The following is a 17,145-nucleotide window of genomic DNA, read 5'->3' as shown; positions in this document are numbered from 1 at the left end:
AACATTTCTCCTCATTATTATGAAACCTTTGCTATCATTTCTTTTTTTAACAATGACATGGTATAATACACACTCGAAAAAATACAAACGACTGTGAATCTACTGGTATATTTTTATATACACATAACGTGTTTGTGTGTGTATAACGCGTTTATTGTTCTATGTACAAGGATTATCTAATTTCTACCATTTACAGAATCATCGAGGTTGTGTAATCAACGCGTCCAGTGATCGCGAACTTCCCTCTTCGTTGATTTACAAATTACATATTATAGAATGTAAAACTGGTATTGCATATGTCGAAATCTTATCTTACGTATATTAACTTCTATTTTAAGCGATAACGAAATGGCTTTCTTCGAGGAGGTTATTACAAACTAATTGATGTTTCTATTCGAAGAAAGATATCGATAGTTTATTTAACAATGATCAAATTAGGTACAACGATCATATTCAGAAGCAATCATTTTTCCTTTCTATTTTAGTATATTAACTTTTGGGCCTAAATTAAGTGCGCAGGTTCTAGCGAGATCGTAATACTGCATCAAATGAATACAGAGCCATTTCAGTGATTTTTATTTTTTTTTTTTAAGCTCCTTCGAATTTCAAAACTTTCAGAAACTACCAAAGACACCTGAAATGACCCTCCATCGCGTCTACTCGTATCGCTACCAATGAAAGAACAGACTACAGGCAACGCGGGTTCATCGAATCTTACAAATCACCCCGTGAATAAAAGACGGTAACTGACTCTCATTTAATTCCAGCTTCATTTCCCTGCTTCGTATCCCGTCTGTGTTGGCGATGTACAGTCAGAGGCTGTTCCGCGCGTGTACGTACGCTACCTGAAAGGAGGAAGGACTACTTTTTGCTACGCTTACAAAGTATACAGCGATAGGCTCGCTGCGATACCTTTTGCTACCTTCCACGTAACGAATCTGGACAGCTAAAGGCGTAGGCCAGCGTCTCCTGCGAGCATGGAAACGCGCACGTTGTCCATCGGGGCGTCCCTATGGCACCCTGGAACGCTCTTGGACGGGTGTTGCGAGTTGGACGCAGCTTCAGGATTCGCTACGAGCCAATTGGCCCTCGTTACTCGGGGGCCGAAAGCAAGTCCTAGGCGAGTTCGCTCTTCGATTTCGACTCCGTGTAGTATTGGGATTCCTTAGCGTTATTGATCAGAGCTTGTTCGTGGAAGTGCCTGTTTAGGATGTACACCACCGCCTCGTACGTTGCCATGATGATCGCTGTGTTCGGTATCTGCCTGATCAGATGGGTACCGAGTCCACGATACAAACCATGGGGGCCTTCCTCGGCGAGCACGGTTCTTACAGTTTGAAAGAAACCGTAGTACTTTGTACCTTCCTCTCTCAGTCGCGTTCTGACAACCTCTGAAAATGTTTACATTGGTTAGTTAGAAAGAAATCAATTATAAAAGAATAATTTTATTGGAGAAACTGGGCTTCTATTTTGTAAATAGAATTTCTATTTGGAATCTGAGAAAATAATTTCTCATAAATCAATTGACTATGCTTCTATTTTGTAAATAGAATTTCTATTTGGAATCTGTCTGAGGATAATTATAAAGCTTGTAACAGTAGTAAACAAGGTGGTCACAGTGAAGCAATTGATTTTGGCCAGAGAACAGCAGAGGAAGTGGAACTTCTGTGTCTACAGACAATCAAACTTAATCGATCAGAGCTGGCAGCTGAATGATTATACTTTTAGACCATGTTGAACCAAATTGAAGCTTTGCCTCGCTGCTGTTCTTCTAAATCAATTATCTACAATCAAGATCTCTCCAGGATAATTTGATAAACTTTTTGCAAACTTGTACGCCCACGCTTTGATCTTGAACGAAAGCCAATATCTGCATCATTAGCAGTGTTACAAAAATAGATTGCAACCGAAACAGGAAACGCAAAATCATTTTCCCTCTGTTAATGGTAGCAGGATTAACCACAGGCGACCTTACCATGGGGGTAAGCGATGGAAGAGGCGATCGTTTTCGAGAAGGAACCAGCGGCCATGAATTCTAGAAAATCGCGCAACGTTTTGCGATCGTCTGGAATCCTGTATGCCGCTAACGAAGCCTTCACCGCCTCGTAGATCACAAAGTGTATCACAGTTTCGCTTATTCCTACGTAGGAGGCTACGATGCCTTTGTAGAATCCCAGGATACCCTGAAAAATATAATGGAAGATTTTAAATTTCACTTTCATACAGGAAGTTAATGCCATCAGTTTTATAATAAAGTAAATATTAAAAGAAGCCTGCTGTGCTGACAGAGCGATAGGATAACATGAATCATGAATGGAGACTTTATCAGTAAAGATTGATACTTAATCAATCTTATCATTGAACGCACATACATGCTGGAGTCCCAAATGTAGCTTACAGTGATAGGGTTAAATGATGGTTCACATCTGTTACCTACATCAATTGTAATATTTATGCTATCAGCAAAGGTTTAATCCTATCACTCCATTAAAGTATGATCACTTGATAACTAAGAATGATAAGTTGGGAAATCTTTATGAATTACTAATTATCACTGTATTATGTCATCGATAACTGAAATTCAGAAGGGTCCATAGCATGAAATGTGGTATAGTTTTAAGTTACGCAGGAATATTTTTCCCTACATCTTAATGTATAATTTTTCCTAGTTTCTAGTATCACCCTGTACCTTATCTAGACAAGTTATTCTATTAAATATTGAAATTTAAGTAGAAGAGACCACAGCATGAAATGTGCTATAGTTTTAAGTTAAGCAGGAATAATCCTCCCTATATCTTAATGTATAATTTTTCCTAGTTTATATTATCACCCTGTACCTTATCCAGATAAGTTATTCTGCTTAAAATTATTCTACTAAATACTGAAATTTAAGTAGAATAGACCACAGCATGAAAGGTGCTATAGTTTCAAGTTACGCAGGAATAATCCTCCCTATATCTTAATGTATAATTTTTCCTAGTTTCTATTATCACCCTGTACCTTATCTAGACAAGTTATTCTGCTTAAAATTATTCTACTAAATACTCAAATTTAAGTAGAAGAGACCACAGCATGAAATGTGCTATAGTTTGAAGTTAAGCAGGCATAACTCTCCCTATATCTTAATGTATAATTTTTCCTAGTTTATATTATCACCCTGTACCTTATCCAGATAAGTTATTCTGTTTAAAATTATTCTACTAAATACTCAAATTTAAGTAGAATAGACCACAGCATGAAATGTGCTATAGTTTTAAGTTAAGCAGGAATATTTTTCCCTATATCTTAATGTATAATTTTTCCTAGTTTCTATTATCACCCTATACCTTATCTAGATAAATTATTCTACTTAAAATTATTCTCCTAACACACTAATAAATAAATATTCATGCTTTGTCGACGACACACATCGGGCAGGTACTTATCAACTAATTGATCATTCGTTCTACTCATGAAAATTAATTTGTTTTTCTCTTTGTCTTCGTGTAGCTGATTGCATGTTTACAGAAGGAACGTGTACATAGTTCAGTTCCCTTTGCGAACAAAAACAGAGGCGCCATTAATGAGGATTGCGCAAGATATGCGCTATACATTCCGCTAGAATGATCTATAAATCGTTGTTTTTGCGGATCGCATATTACGCCGGTTATTTTTATCGTTATTTACTATTCGTAGGTCGTAAGGCTCGTTTTAGAACTGGCTTCGGTACAATTGCGATGCAAATGTTCTCGCCGGACAACGCAATTGAACGCAACGTTAATTCTGAAATGGCAACTTTTTTTAAAAACCTGATTCTTTCGACCATTATGATACAAATTCATCTATCATCATAGATCGTTACCAAGCGAATGCATCATCTTTAAACACGTTCTACATGCATGCATTTGTGCTCCTGGTTTCTATGCATAGACTGTGGTAAAAATATCTTTGGCTGCAACAAGATGTTTATTGTTGCACCATCGACATTGTTGAATTTTTGTCAGCGACAGTTCTCGTTATCCTTTTTCTTCTTTCCAGACAACTAATCCGATCAAAGTATAAAACGTTCCTTTCATCTTCTTTAAAAAATATTTCAGACCAAAAGTTGCCCTCCTTCAGTCACACTTATTGTTCTTCTATTCTTTTTCAGCACTAGTAATGAGTTTCAGTGGCCCAGAAAGTACCTCTCTTTCCTTTTACTATAATCTACTCCAGTACATTGCTTAAATAAGAAATAATTCAATTCGTTTTCCTCAATTTGACAAAAAGGTGCATTATGCATCCCTTATCAACGAGGGGGCATGTTTTAGGGGCATACTCGGTCCCTATATCGCCTAAAGAAAACTAACATATGTACTATCTCTTCTAACAAAGCAACGCTTCTCTACACCTGTGTATTGATCAGGGAAGAACTTTAGCTAAAGAATGATTGATGAGTTCTCTCAGAATGAATCTAGATGCACGGACTGTGCATCGGACAGGAAAATATAATATGTGGCTGATGTTTATAGAGCGAGGAAACGACTCGTTATTGATCACTTCAAATCCATCTGGACTCTTCTAAGCTTGTGTAAGACCTCCAATAAAATAATTGATGTGTCGTTTGGAAGAATCTCGTACCGATTGGCGATATATCCTTTGCACACACTCCATCGCGGTGATTTTGTCCGACCGATGGTCCAGCTGTAGCCTGGTCTTCACGAACCAAATAGGATTTGTCAAGGTGCATGCCACGAAACCTGAAAAATGAATGCACGTTTCTTTAATCCGGCTGTTGCGTGTACGAGGAGTTGAGTTTTGAACAGCTTCTTGGGGAGGGGGGTGTTTTTACAGCCTGTCTAAAGTCTGAAATAATTATTGTCACATTAACTAGTATAACAGTGAATAGGCTGGGGCTTGTTCTCAAAAACAGTCTCTAAAAGTTTATATTGTAAAATTTGGAAAGCTATGAACCTTGGTCCAGGCTCATACTGATTAGAAGCATTAATTAATTAAATTTCTCAATTACAAAGCGTGACGCTTCCTGTTTGGGCAATTAACATTTGAAACGTCGAGACCGTGAACCCTTCTGACAACAACAATGACCACAGATAACTCGACCTTCCGGCGCTCATCAATTGACCTCAGTTGAGTCACAGAATCGTCTCCCGTTGGATTTTCGAAGCACGAACTCTCTCGGTTGCGACATCGGTCCCGCGTAACCGTCTTGAAACAACAAAGTCAGCCGAGCCAAACAATCGCGCTCTCGTCGGAATTTATTTTTTTTTTTTTTCGTGAATCCAAATCGAGCCTCGAGCCGCCGCCTCTCCCGCTGGCAGAAATTCGTCGATCGAACCCTGCGATTCCTGCAAACATGCCAACATCTAAATTTATCTCTAACGGAGAGGAGCATCAGACGGCAAGGATTGGGAGCCGAAGGCTCGATTCCGTTCGATTCGCGATACTCGAGATAAACAAATGAAAAGAGGAACAGAAGTTTGGTTACGATGATCGTTTGACCTGATTCGAATTAGGGACGAGGTTAAGCGAAGCCGTAGAAAATAAAGATGCCTCAAATCAGAAAAGGGAACAGAATACCTAACGCGACCTTGTACGAGGCTCAACCAGAAAACCGAATCAATATTTTGGATCTCGTGGGGAATAAGAAGGCCATCATCTTTGGTGTACCCGGTGCTTATGTTCCTGGATGCTCCAGAGTTCATTTAAGAGGATTTATTGAAAAGTATGGGGATCCTGCTTTTACTATCAGCTCAGAGTACCTAATTTTTTAAACAAATCAAATTTAAGGGGAACTACCCACTTGTTAATGAAACTCTGTCATCGTGTAGAGCTCGTCGAGCTGAATACACCTGTACCTCATTTTGGGAACAGATGGTTAATTGTTTAAAAAGTATTAACAATTAAAGTTAGTTACTTCTTGCATTGTGAAGTATAATAAATTCACACGTGGAAATGCTGGAGCCTTTTGTCTAGTTTTTTAAATAATGGTAAAATATTAGTTATCTTTTGTTTGTTGTTTATTGTACTCCTTGTAAATATTGTTATCTCTGACACAATAGATATTTTTAAGCAAAAAAAAAAAGATGATTAGCTCCGTGGTTAAACGCATGACTCGCAATCTGAAGGTGCAGGGTTCAAATCCTTGATTCCTAATTTTTTTTTTATAGTAATTTGTTTCTTTTTGACTAGCTATTATAGTCACTGTATTTATTAATAATTCAGTATATACGTTGCAATTTTTATAGAATTTAAATTATTAATAAATGCAGTGAATATAATAGGTAGTCAAAAAGAAACAATTATTAAAAAAAAAAATGTTAGGAATCAAGGATTTGAACCCTGCACCTTCAGATTGCGAGTCATGCGTTTAACTGCAGGGCTAATCGTTTCTGTGCGCCAGTTTGTTATACTTCAGAATGTAAGGAGTAACTAACTTTAATTGTTAATATTTTTTAAACAATGAACCGTCTGCCACCAAAATGGGGTATATGTGTGTTCAGCTCGACGAGCTCTACACGGTGGCAGAGTTTCATTAATAAATGAACGTAACCACTTGGGTAGTTCCCCTGGTAAATACTTCAATAACGATTGTGATTTTCTGAAACATACTTTAACCATTGTCGATGAATCGATTAGGTCGACAGATTTGAGGTTTCTGGGCTTTCAGGAAATAATCTGTGTGTCTGTAAACGACCCATTCGTGCTTTCTGCTTGGGGAAATGCCAAAGGAGCTAACAATAAGGTAACAGTGCCAACAATGAGAGTAACAATCTCATTAAAATTCAACATACTTTCAACTCATCCATTAATTTCTCATCGAATCAGAACCGTGTTAAACAGAGAGGCTTTATAAATGTTCAATTTGAAAGCAAAATAGTTTTACTTCATTTTAATGGATCATTATATTAATTACCGAGCGTGGAAACCAGCTCGAACTAGTTTCACCAGTTCACCAGATTTTTTCTAATTTTAATACTGACCCAATTGTCGGTTACGTTAGAAAGGATTGTATCAGTTTATGGATAGAAACTGAATTTTCCTTCAGTTTAAATACCGAAACGATTAAAGTGACAAATTGAATTCAGGTAAGAATGTTGGCAGATCCAATGGCATCTTATACCAAGGCAATTGGAATGGACACTGATATTCCAGAACTAGGAGGAATAAGAAGTAGAAGGTATTCCATGGCAATCGTGAACGGTGTTGTCAAAGAATTATTTATAGACGCGCCTAATGTGAAACTCGTCTGTTTACATTCGGACGGAGTTCCAACTTATTGCACCTGATTATCTTATCAATTAGAAATAAACATTTTCTGTTATGCTGATCTTGCGTCGTGATCCTTGGGAATTGTGTAACGCCTCGTTTAGTCTATTATTCCAATACTCGAATGCCTCTCACAGAGAAGTTAGTGTTTCAACACATCCATACAAACGCTCCAATCAAACCCGTGTATCTTAAACATTCATAACATCCAATGTGCAACATAAAAACCTAAAAAAGAGAAACATAGCATTAGATACGAACCATCAGAGCATGTAATCGAAGAATGAAAAATATTATCATGAGAGTCGTATTCGTATCCACAAATAGAAACTAAGTGACCAGTCGATTAGCGCGCAAGAAGCGCACGGTCAATGGAGGCTCACAATTGGATCCTTCCTATGCCTCACGTGTGACGCCGTATCGTGAGTGCAACGTGATTCCTCGTAAACACACGTTCCTGGTCTATTTTTATAGCGACCGTTACCGAATCAAAACACGCGAGATTACATAGTCGGACGGAGCAGTTGGGAACGCGCTCGCAACACTTCCTCCGAGCGATACGTGTACCGGGAATGTACAGGGTGTCCCAGCCAGGTGGCACCCAAAATCCCGACAGCCCAAAACTCCGTGCTCTTGGTTAGGTTAGGTTAGTTTTGTGTAACTTTTTGGAAGATTAGGTTAGTTCTGTGTAACATTTTGTAAGGTTAGGTTAGGTTAGATTTAGGTTTAGGTTAGGACACCCAAACTTTTGGATATCGGGATTTTGGGGTGGACCCGTCCCAGCCCGGTGGCACCCAAAATCCTGACAGCCCAAAACTCCGTGCTCTTGGTTAGGTTAGGTCTGTGTAACTTTTTGTAAGGTTAGGTTAGTTCTGTGTAACATTTTGTAAAGTTAGGTTAGGTTAGATTTAGGTTTAGGTTAGGACACCCAAACTTTTGGATATCGGGATTTTGGGGTGGACCCGTCCCAGCCCGGTGGCACCCAAAATCCCGGCAGCCCAAAACTCCGTGCTCTTGGTTAGGTTAGGTTAGTTTTGTGTAACTTTTTGGAAGATTAGGTTAGTTCTGTGTAACATTTTGTAAGGTTAGGTTAGGTTAGGTTAGATTTAGGTTTAGGTTAGGACACCCAAACTTTTGGATATCGGGATTTTGGGGTGGACCCGTCCCAGCCCGGTGGCACCCAAAATCCTGACAGCCCAAAACTCCGTGCTCTTGGTTAGGTTAGGTTAGTTCTGTGTAACTTTTTGTAAGGTTAGGTTAGTTCTGTGTAACATTTTGTAAGGTTAGGTTAGGTTAGATTTAGGTTTAGGTTAGGACACCCAAACTTTTGGATATCGGAATTTTGGGGTGGACCCGTCCCAGCCCGGTGGCACCCAAAATCCCGGCAGCCCAAAACTCCGTGCTCTTGGTTAGGTTAGGTTAGTTTTGTGTAACTTTTTGGAAGATTAGGTTAGTTCTGTGTAACATTTTGTAAGGTTAGGTTAGGTTAGGACACCCAAACTTTTGGATATCGGGATTTTGGGGTGGACCCGTCCCAGCCCGGTGGCACCCAAAATCCTGACAGCCCAAAACTCCGTGCTCTTGGTTAGGTTAGGTCTGTGTAACTTTTTGTAAGGTTAGGTTAGAGTTAGGGTTAGGTTAGGACACCCAAACTTTTGGCTATCGGGATTTTGAGCTGTCGGGATTTTGGAGTGGCCCAGCCCAAGTGTGACAGAGCTGTTATACAAAAAATTATTGATATGGATATTGCACGGTAAATGTTTTGGCCGAAGTGAAAAATTAATTTAACACGTTGAACGCCATGGGGGTCACAGGTGACCGGCTCTGCAAATTACACTCGCCTGAGTAATTAAAAGAAAACAGTAGAAAAATAATATTGCTATAGTACAAATAATGTGAAATGACAAATAGAGAGCTTGACTATTCTTAATAATTAGAGCTTCAATATGTCCCTCAAAAGCACAGTGATAGTGCTTAAGCTTGAATGTGTATTCTCGATTTTCAGTAGATATCTCAATTTGAGTAGCAAGTTGTGAAAATGGCCTTATTGTTACGCTAAGTGCCGCATCGGGGGTCTGACCCAAAGAATAAAAAACCTCAACGATAGGACCGCTTTTACGACTTGCTACTCAAACCGAGAAAATTGAGAAATTAATTAAAATCGAGTGCATACATTAAAGCTTAATGAATTCATCTGGAGAGGCACTATCAGGTGATCTGAAAAAAATATATGGTTCCATTCAAAAAACAAAACTTGACCATCATATCTCAAACTAATAATGTAGATTTTTTACCATTTTACCATGCAATTTCCATATCAATAATTTTTTGCCACACTTGCGCTGGGACACCCTGTATGTATTATCGTGTCGTGACACGTGCCCTGCACGTTGAAAAGTGAAAAAAAAGAAATTCCTGTTGCGCAGTTAGCGATCTCACCTGTCTACCAATCGGTTGTTTACACTTCTTTAGATACGTCGTCGGTGAGAAACACGAAAGTCGCAAGTCAACGTATCGGAGTAAACAAAACCGCGTTTAGAATCGCATTCTCGATGAGTGACCCTGAAACTTTGAGGAGGATTTAACGTTAATTTATTCAGATGAATAAATTTCCATTTATTCTGATTATTTTAAGCTCATGCTAAACAAAATATTTTAATTTATCATACCCTAGCTCTCAGAGTAGCAAAAATTTCAACGCTTCAAATACAAAGAGATGCAATCAACAGAATGCTGTTCCTAAGCTTCTTTCACCAGCAGTATTTGCAAAGGATTTAATCGCTAAGGCGTGTTACATAACGCGATTCGTACCTTTCAACCGTGCCTGTTTATTTTTATATTCAGATCCTGCAGTTCCGTGGGCTCGTTAAACGTGCATCGACTGCTGGATTTCGTCTCCCGTACGAGGCCTGAATTTTCTAATGTTTTTCTCGTTGTACTTGCAACGGAGTGTGAATGGTATGAAAAATATTTGAAGTATGCACTGTTTTCCTATGATGATTTCCCTCAGATTCCACGCAATGCAAATGATTCTTTCTGTTCAGCATTTCTTTGCTAACCAGCCACGTGAGTTAGCATGTGTACGCGATACAGATGATTCTTGAACTCGTCTGCGAAGCCCAAGCAGGAAAATATTGATTGTTTCTGTTTGACCTACCTCACTGGAAACGCTATAGGAATACTAGAACAGTGTCGTTTACCAGCTGAAAATTCGAGATCAGGGACTCGAATATCTTTTTACTTTTGTCTTTGATACTTCCTAATCACAGTAAAGTACTATTTACTCCTACTCTTAACCCATTATGTCCCATTTTTGGAACACATTTTCAAATTCTTTTTTTAATAACTAATAATTTTTAAAAAAAAATTTGAAAATGTGTCCCAAAAATGGGACATTGGCGGATAATGGGTTAAGAGTAATATACCTTTATATCAATGATTCAACATTATCTAATATTCTCAAATATACCAGCATTCAGAATTCCAATATATCAGTCAACTTGCATACATTTGTACAACTCCCAATTGGTCATTAGATAAACACACTGAAGTGTTTTGAATGTGCTTCGATGTTCGAAGGACAAATACCGTCCGGTTGCATAATCCGGATGCGTTGTAACCGAGCACCACGGTAAACAGTGCGTTGGCTGGGTTCATCCCCCACGAACTGGGTCAACAGAGCAGTGTACCTGTATGCAAACTCGGAATAGCTAATAAACAATTGCTACAATCGTTTTGTTTACGTTAAATTATCAAATTTTTGGTATTCGATAGCACATGACGCACATGGTGCGTCACCTGATACGTACAGCATAAGACGCACCATGTGCGTCATGTGCTATCGAATACCACATATTTAATAATATAATGTACACAAAACGATTGTAGCAATTATTTATTACTTATTCAGGTAGGCTGTTCTGTATGACGCACGTGGTGCGTCTTATGCTGTATGCATCAGGCGACGCACCATGTGCGTCATACAGAGCAGTGTACCTGAATAACTAATAAACAATCGTTTTGTTTACGTTAAATTATCAAATTTTTGGTATTCGATAGCACATGACGCACATGTTGCGTCGCCTGATACATACAGCATAAGACGCACCAGGTGCGTCATGTGCTATCGAATACCAAATATTTGATAATATAATGTAAACAAAACGATTGTAGCAATTGTTTATTACTTATTCAGGTACACTGCTCTGTATGACGCACCTGGTGCGTCGCCTGATGCATCGAGCATAAGACGCACCAGGTGCGTCATCTCCTAAATTTGTTTTCTGGCCAACAGTGAGGCTTGAAATACGACAACCACGAAAGACCACGTGCACACTAGCTGTTCGGCTTACAATGTAACCACATGTCAGGCAACTTTCCACTTATCAGTGATTTTTCAGTCATGAGATACTACCCGTTGGCATATTCCGAGAGTGGTGATTAAAGAGTACTCTCTGAAGATTTTCAACCAGATATTCACCGATTATCGCTTTCTCGCCTAGCGTGCACCACTTGCGTGCAGTCTACGAGCCTGTATAGTAATTGAGCGACCGTTTCAAGGCCGCCGGTAATTGAATGCAATTGCAAACGAGAAACGTCTTGAGGGCATTCTCGAACGTATCAACGAGGAGCAAAAGTCCATCTTTAATAAACGAAGCGAGGAAAGTTGTGTACTTAACAGAAAGTGCAGCTGATCGATGATCATACGTTCTAAACATTTTTATCCTATCATTCCTGTCCTGTAGCGTATGTTCTAAAATAGGAATGAATATTTATCTATTAATAATATGTTTCAAAAATCATAAGAAATATGATAAAATTATTGTCACCTGTTTCTCCCAAACAAGAAATACTTCCATTGAAATCATTTCAAGTACCCTACTGCCGTAAATAAAAGAAGGAAATGATTGAAATCCGGTGATTGCGAGCAACGGCAAATAGGAAAAACAAGGTCAGAAATATAAATGCCTCGTCAGTGTTCAGAGATAGCTGATGAAAAATCAGCTGGCTGGCTACGTGACCAGATGCACGTTTTTCGTTAAAGGGGGACCCCCTTGAAACGGGCCACGGAAAAAGGAGCTCACGACCCACGTCGATAGAACTACCACTACCTGCTTCTTTTGTTCTTTCATGCCTGTGCATGCTCGACTTGCTCAGGATACAAACAAGAATCTCAATCCTTGCTTAAAATCATTTTTCTGTCACTATTTTTAATATTTCAGTTACAGAGCTACAGTTGCAAAACAACTTCCAGACATTCCATTTCAATAAACAACCTGCCATTTCAATCCTCATATTTTTTCTTTCGTTACTTATTTTAATTGACTAAAGTAAATTTGTCGAGGGTCTTTCACGCTCACTCTTGGTAAGCAAGATTGTATCAGATAACATCAGTCGGTTTCTGGAACATCTATATCTGTCTCGTGGGATCGCAATCCTTCCTGGAAAAATATCTGTAGAGGTAAAAAAATAAATTGAAACTTTCTTTACATAGCGAAACGCAATTGGATAACGCGAATCGCGAGGACCCCTGCGGAGACGGCTTGTCGATTGCTTCAGGGTCGAAGTTCAACTTTCTCCGGATAACAGATATCTATCCATTAAGCAAATCGCGAATTACAAACATATGACGCGATTGTACTTAGCAGACACTTGTACTCGAAAAGAAAAATAAAAGATCCTGAAGATCTAAAAGTTTCAAAACAAATTATTTCTGTATGCTCTTCAAGGTGATAGAACTTCAAACATATCTGTTAGATAAGAAGAAATATAAATATAATATAAAAGCCTCATCATGGTCCACGATTTAGCCCGAAGCTAACGCTAAATAATTTTTCAGATCCGAATGTTGCTTTCGGAGGAGCCTATTTTTCCGGAAGTCGTCGAGAAGATTCTCCCCCCGGTGGCTACAGAAATAGATTCAAATATAAAAGCTCAGATGCTGCGTTGCAACGGGTTATCGGTGCACTAGGAGAGATCAAAAGTGCGTCAGAATTACAAGCCAGTTATTTGCGGTGAATCCATTCAGTGAGATAAGTCGAATGACGCGCGACTTGACCCCACTGAGCTCTTTTTATCTATAACCGCCTTGATTGTTCCCAAAAAAGAAGCGCGATAACGCGATCGTTTTCATGTACCGCGCTTAGAAGGGCGATGCCTTTGTTCGGGGATCTCGTAATCTATTCTCTGGGGCGACAGGAAGCGTTCCGCATTGCGAGTTACCTATTCGTCAACGTTCATAGATACTAATTCCTGACAGTCTCTTAGTCCTGATTCTTAATTTCTCTCTCCTTTCCTCGCAGCACCTCATACACCCTCGTATCCAAAACGCATCCATCCAACAAACACAATCCTCCTTTCCACGCAAACATACATATGAACCCTAAAATTGATGAACAGATTAGAATGAAGCTGCAGCAGATAACCGGGCAGTGGGTTAATCGATAAGAGGCGGGCAAGATAACGGACTCACCAGCGCAGAATGCGGAGAACACGTGAACGAGCGGCGTATCCGGGGTAAGGATCGCGTTGAAGGCTATTTTGCTCTTCGAATAAGCGCAGAAGTAAATCGCTCTAGACGGCGCGACTCCCACGAGATTCGGCCCGAGTCCTTTGAAGAGGGCCTTCGTCCCTTCGTTCTGGACGATGTACCTTATGCACTGGTAGATACCAGGTGAATGACTGTGGGGAGTGCCTTCCGGGGGGGTAGAGCCAAAGTGGGACAGGGCGACTAGGGCATGCCTGTAACACACAGAAAGGATTAAACCCGTTAGTACGATATAAAATGGTATATGGAATTTTTAATCCACGACCCACTTTCCAAACAGAGGAAAAAAGTGATGCGTCACGAACTCATTAATTTCCTTATCTTGAAAATGTATTAATTTAAATTTTTTAAATTTGTATTTGATTCATTTTTAATATTAATTATTGAAATTATTATAAATTTAATTTTTAATATTAATTATTGAAATTATTATAAATTTAATTTTTGATAATACTAATTATTTAAATTATTATAAATTTAATTGTTAGTAATATTAATGTAAACATCATTAATGACATGTTTATTTTAATTATAATTTAATCTGGTGATATTTTAAGTAACGTTTGTTTACTTGTCAATTAAAGTACTTTAATCAATTATGAAATTCTGCTTTGGTTCAGTTTCTAAATCTCGATGCACTGGCTAATTTTAAGTATCATTTAAGCGTGGAAGAATACCGTGCGCAGTCAGTATGTCTGAATTACCGAATAGTATTCTATACAATAGACTGTGTGTCAAGAAACAGACAGCAGGCTAGAGGAAGGTTTATTTTCAGCCGGGGAATTTCACTAATGCGAGAAATGCTGGTGCATACACGGTGAAACGCTTCGACGTTATACATCCACAGAAAATAGTTAACATTCATGATCAATGATACTATAACGTTGATGCAATCTTTCAGTAGGGATAAACGTTAAATAGAAATATCAATATCACGTTTATACTTCAATATAGATAAAGAAAACACAAAAATGATAGTGTGTATAAGTAAAACAAACAACCGGTAAGGTGTAAAGAGGGAACGACCGTTCTAGTGTGAAACGTGAGCCGTTCAAAAGCGATAAAACATGTTACTTTAACCCGTTGTCACCGAAGATCGTAGATCTACGGTCTAGAAGACGAATCGTGTGTCCTGACACATAGATTCATGGTCTTACATGCCTGTACCCTTGAATATTCTTAAATTGTTTCTCTTAATAATTCTAATTATTTTATTTACTAAAAAATTACTAGAAGATGCATCTAGGCATATTCTGTTAGTTTGAAGTACGCTGCATTCTCAACAATCATCTGAATATCTTTGACTCTCCCATCTATTGTTAGTGTAGCGTTAGCATAAAAAAAGAAATTTCCATTGCAAAGGTTTCAGAGTAGATCTTGGTTCCGCTTGGTGGTATCTATAAGAATGAAGCTTTTACTTAATTGTACGTTTAGTAGGAACATATTTATAATTGGAAAAGTTTTAGTTAGTTCTGTGGTACCATTAAAGCGATATTACCTAGTGTATCCTCCTGTGCATAGCCTCCTCCTTTGTTCCGGTTTCGGGAAGCTCTTGCATGTGACATGACCGGAAGTGAGCTCCTTGTTCACCGGGGGCGGGTAGAAACCGGAAGAGGAAGATTGCAATCGTGTTTTAACCACCTCCAAAGGACACGTAACTATCGCTCCTGCTGTACCAGCCACTCTGAAAAAAAGCGAGATAATTCACGTGAGAAACGAGATTAAGAAAATTCCGGGAAAGTAGGTCGTTTGAGTTTCGATCGAATGATAATATAAATTTTGTAAGACAAAATTCAGGGACGACGCTAGACCTAGGAAACTAGGCGGTCGCCTAGGGCCCCGCAAGGTCTAGGGCCGGCCCTGGGCCAAGGCTAATTAGGTGGCTGCCTAGGGCCCTTCAAAGTCCAGGGCCGACCCTGAGCATAGGCAGACTAGGCGGCCGCCTAGGGCCCTTTAAAGTCAAGGGCCGGCCCTGGGCCTAGGAAACTAGGCGACCGCCTAGGGCCCCCGTAAGACGATTTTGCGTCTAACAATAAGAATGCAAGAAGAGTAATTTTTACTTGAATATTAATCTAAATTAGTTGTACAAGCTTGAATGTTAATTTTATAAATTTTATTTCAGGTACTTTTCTTAATTTTATTTCAGGTACCTCCCGAAATCTCAGGGCCGGCCCTGAGAATTTGTATTAGCAATTCGAATGCAATAAGTATAAAATAGATACAAATTTATTGCAACTCTTTCGACCTAAATATATTCTGCTTTGTCCGAATGCGATCCAAAGACGATTAAAATTCATTTAAATAGCACACCTCTGTTTATCAATGAGGTGTTAATGCACCTGAAAATTCATATATTGCGCATTAAACAGTACCGTATACTTTTTCATATACCGATACCACCGTATACGCCATGACTTTCAACGGATAATCGAATATCGTTTCGATATGATCTAATCGATTGTTGTACGAAAAAAAACGAGGGAAACATTCGACGCAAAAACTTGCACTTGTAGGTGACATGTAGAAGCTAATACGTTGATAGTGAAGGGAAGAATTCATTAAATAATTTTTGGATGATTGGTAAAAATTCGAAGGTACATCGTGGAGCCGGAAAATACGCCGGTTTCTAAAATGGGACGATCAATTCCACGCATATGCACATACACACGAGAAATTACGCAGATGACGTAACAGCGCGAGCCGGCGACATGTCGCATCATTCAAGGCTGAGAGAATTTTCGCGAATCGTATTTTATCAATCAGAAACTTTTATTCCTTTCTACGATTTCGCGTGAAACGAGAATACTGCGCAAAATATGCATCTTCGTGTGAGAAAAAATCGATCGAAGAACATAACCGGCGTAAATTGGTTAACACGCGTTCGAAAGGCTGATCCTTTGGCGGACACGCAACTCCGCGATATTTACGAAACGGAACAAGGAAAAAGTGATAAAAAATGAAACCCACCCTCCAGCAACGAGGTGTATCGCGGTGTCGCGATCAAACATTCTTCACCTCGTTGAATTATTCCTGTCACCCCAAAAGCGTGTACCTTCAGAGTGAAGAAACGAACGAGAAACACTGAAAGTTCACACCCACAAATCGCGACGAAAACTGTGCTCGACACAGCTGTTTATTGTCTCGATAATATTACTTGATTCTTGTCTCGACGATCGAATTAAAACGACCGGTAAAAAAAAAAACACCACCTTCACCCTCGATAGCTCGAAAACAACTGATCGCATTGACCGCAGTAAATGAACGGCGCACCATGCACCATGAACTATCGACATTTTAGATATGCCGCGAGTTCTTTGATATGATCATAGACATAGAAGTATAGACCGAGCATT

At 39.1% G+C, this 17,145-nt stretch overlaps 2 protein-coding genes across 4 annotated transcripts; one reads left to right on the top strand and one right to left on the bottom strand.

Moving 5' to 3' along the window:
* Positions 1-92: 92 nt before the first annotated feature.
* On the bottom strand, positions 93-17,042 carry LOC114877993 (solute carrier family 25 member 36-A). 3 transcript variants are annotated; one of them, XR_003789679.2, is made up of 7 exons: positions 16,760-17,042; positions 15,291-15,476; positions 13,718-13,986; positions 4,600-4,718; positions 1,976-2,183; positions 913-1,391; positions 93-845 (listed from the first exon to the last, which is right to left on the bottom strand). XR_003789679.2 is itself a non-coding variant. In XM_029191271.2 (6 exons), exons 1-6 carry the CDS (start codon positions 16,798-16,800, stop codon positions 1,117-1,119), a joined length of 1,098 nt encoding a protein of 365 aa, XP_029047104.1. In that variant the 5' UTR covers positions 16,801-17,042; the 3' UTR covers positions 93-1,116. The 3 variants fall into 3 exon arrangements, 1 of the variants encoding a protein (XP_029047104.1); XR_003789680.2 differs by having other exon boundaries at positions 923-1,391; XM_029191271.2 differs by having other exon boundaries at positions 93-1,391.
* Positions 5,102-8,294, top strand: LOC123988621 (peroxiredoxin-5, mitochondrial-like). The gene is made up of 4 exons (XM_046289366.1): positions 5,102-5,701; positions 6,616-6,721; positions 7,065-8,079; positions 8,268-8,294. The coding sequence occupies exons 1-3, from the start codon at positions 5,526-5,528 to the stop codon at positions 7,263-7,265; spliced, it is 483 nt and encodes a 160-aa protein (XP_046145322.1). The 5' UTR covers positions 5,102-5,525; the 3' UTR covers positions 7,266-8,079; positions 8,268-8,294.
* Positions 17,043-17,145: the final 103 nt, after the last annotated feature.

This window comes from Osmia bicornis, chromosome 16 (assembly GCF_907164935.1).
Source record: "Osmia bicornis bicornis chromosome 16, iOsmBic2.1, whole genome shotgun sequence".
NCBI classification, from domain to species: Eukaryota; Metazoa; Arthropoda; class Insecta; order Hymenoptera; family Megachilidae; genus Osmia; species Osmia bicornis.
Note: the sequence above shows the minus strand (reverse complement) of the source record. Positions and strands in the feature narration are given on the sequence as shown.

Bases quoted from the DNA above. Each gene is read 5' to 3' on its own strand.
- LOC123988621 (XM_046289366.1), top strand. From the start codon at position 5,526: ATGCCTCAAATCAGAAAAGGGAACAGAATACCTAACGCGACCTTGTAC. The intron at 5,702-6,615 runs GTATGGGGATCC...TGAATCGATTAG, and splicing joins TTAAGAGGATTTATTGAAAA to GTCGACAGATTTGAGGTTTC. The intron at 6,722-7,064 runs GTAACAGTGCCA...AATTGAATTCAG, and splicing joins CCAAAGGAGCTAACAATAAG to GTAAGAATGTTGGCAGATCC.
- LOC114877993 (XM_029191271.2), bottom strand. From the start codon at position 16,800: ATGTTTGATCGCGACACCGCGATACACCTCGTTGCTGGAGG. The intron at 15,477-16,759 runs GTGGGTTTCATT...GCTTTTTTTCAG, and splicing joins ATACACCTCGTTGCTGGAGG to AGTGGCTGGTACAGCAGGAG. The intron at 4,719-13,717 runs GTGAGTCCGTTA...TTCATTTTTCAG, and splicing joins GTTCTCCGCATTCTGCGCTG to GTTTCGTGGCATGCACCTTG.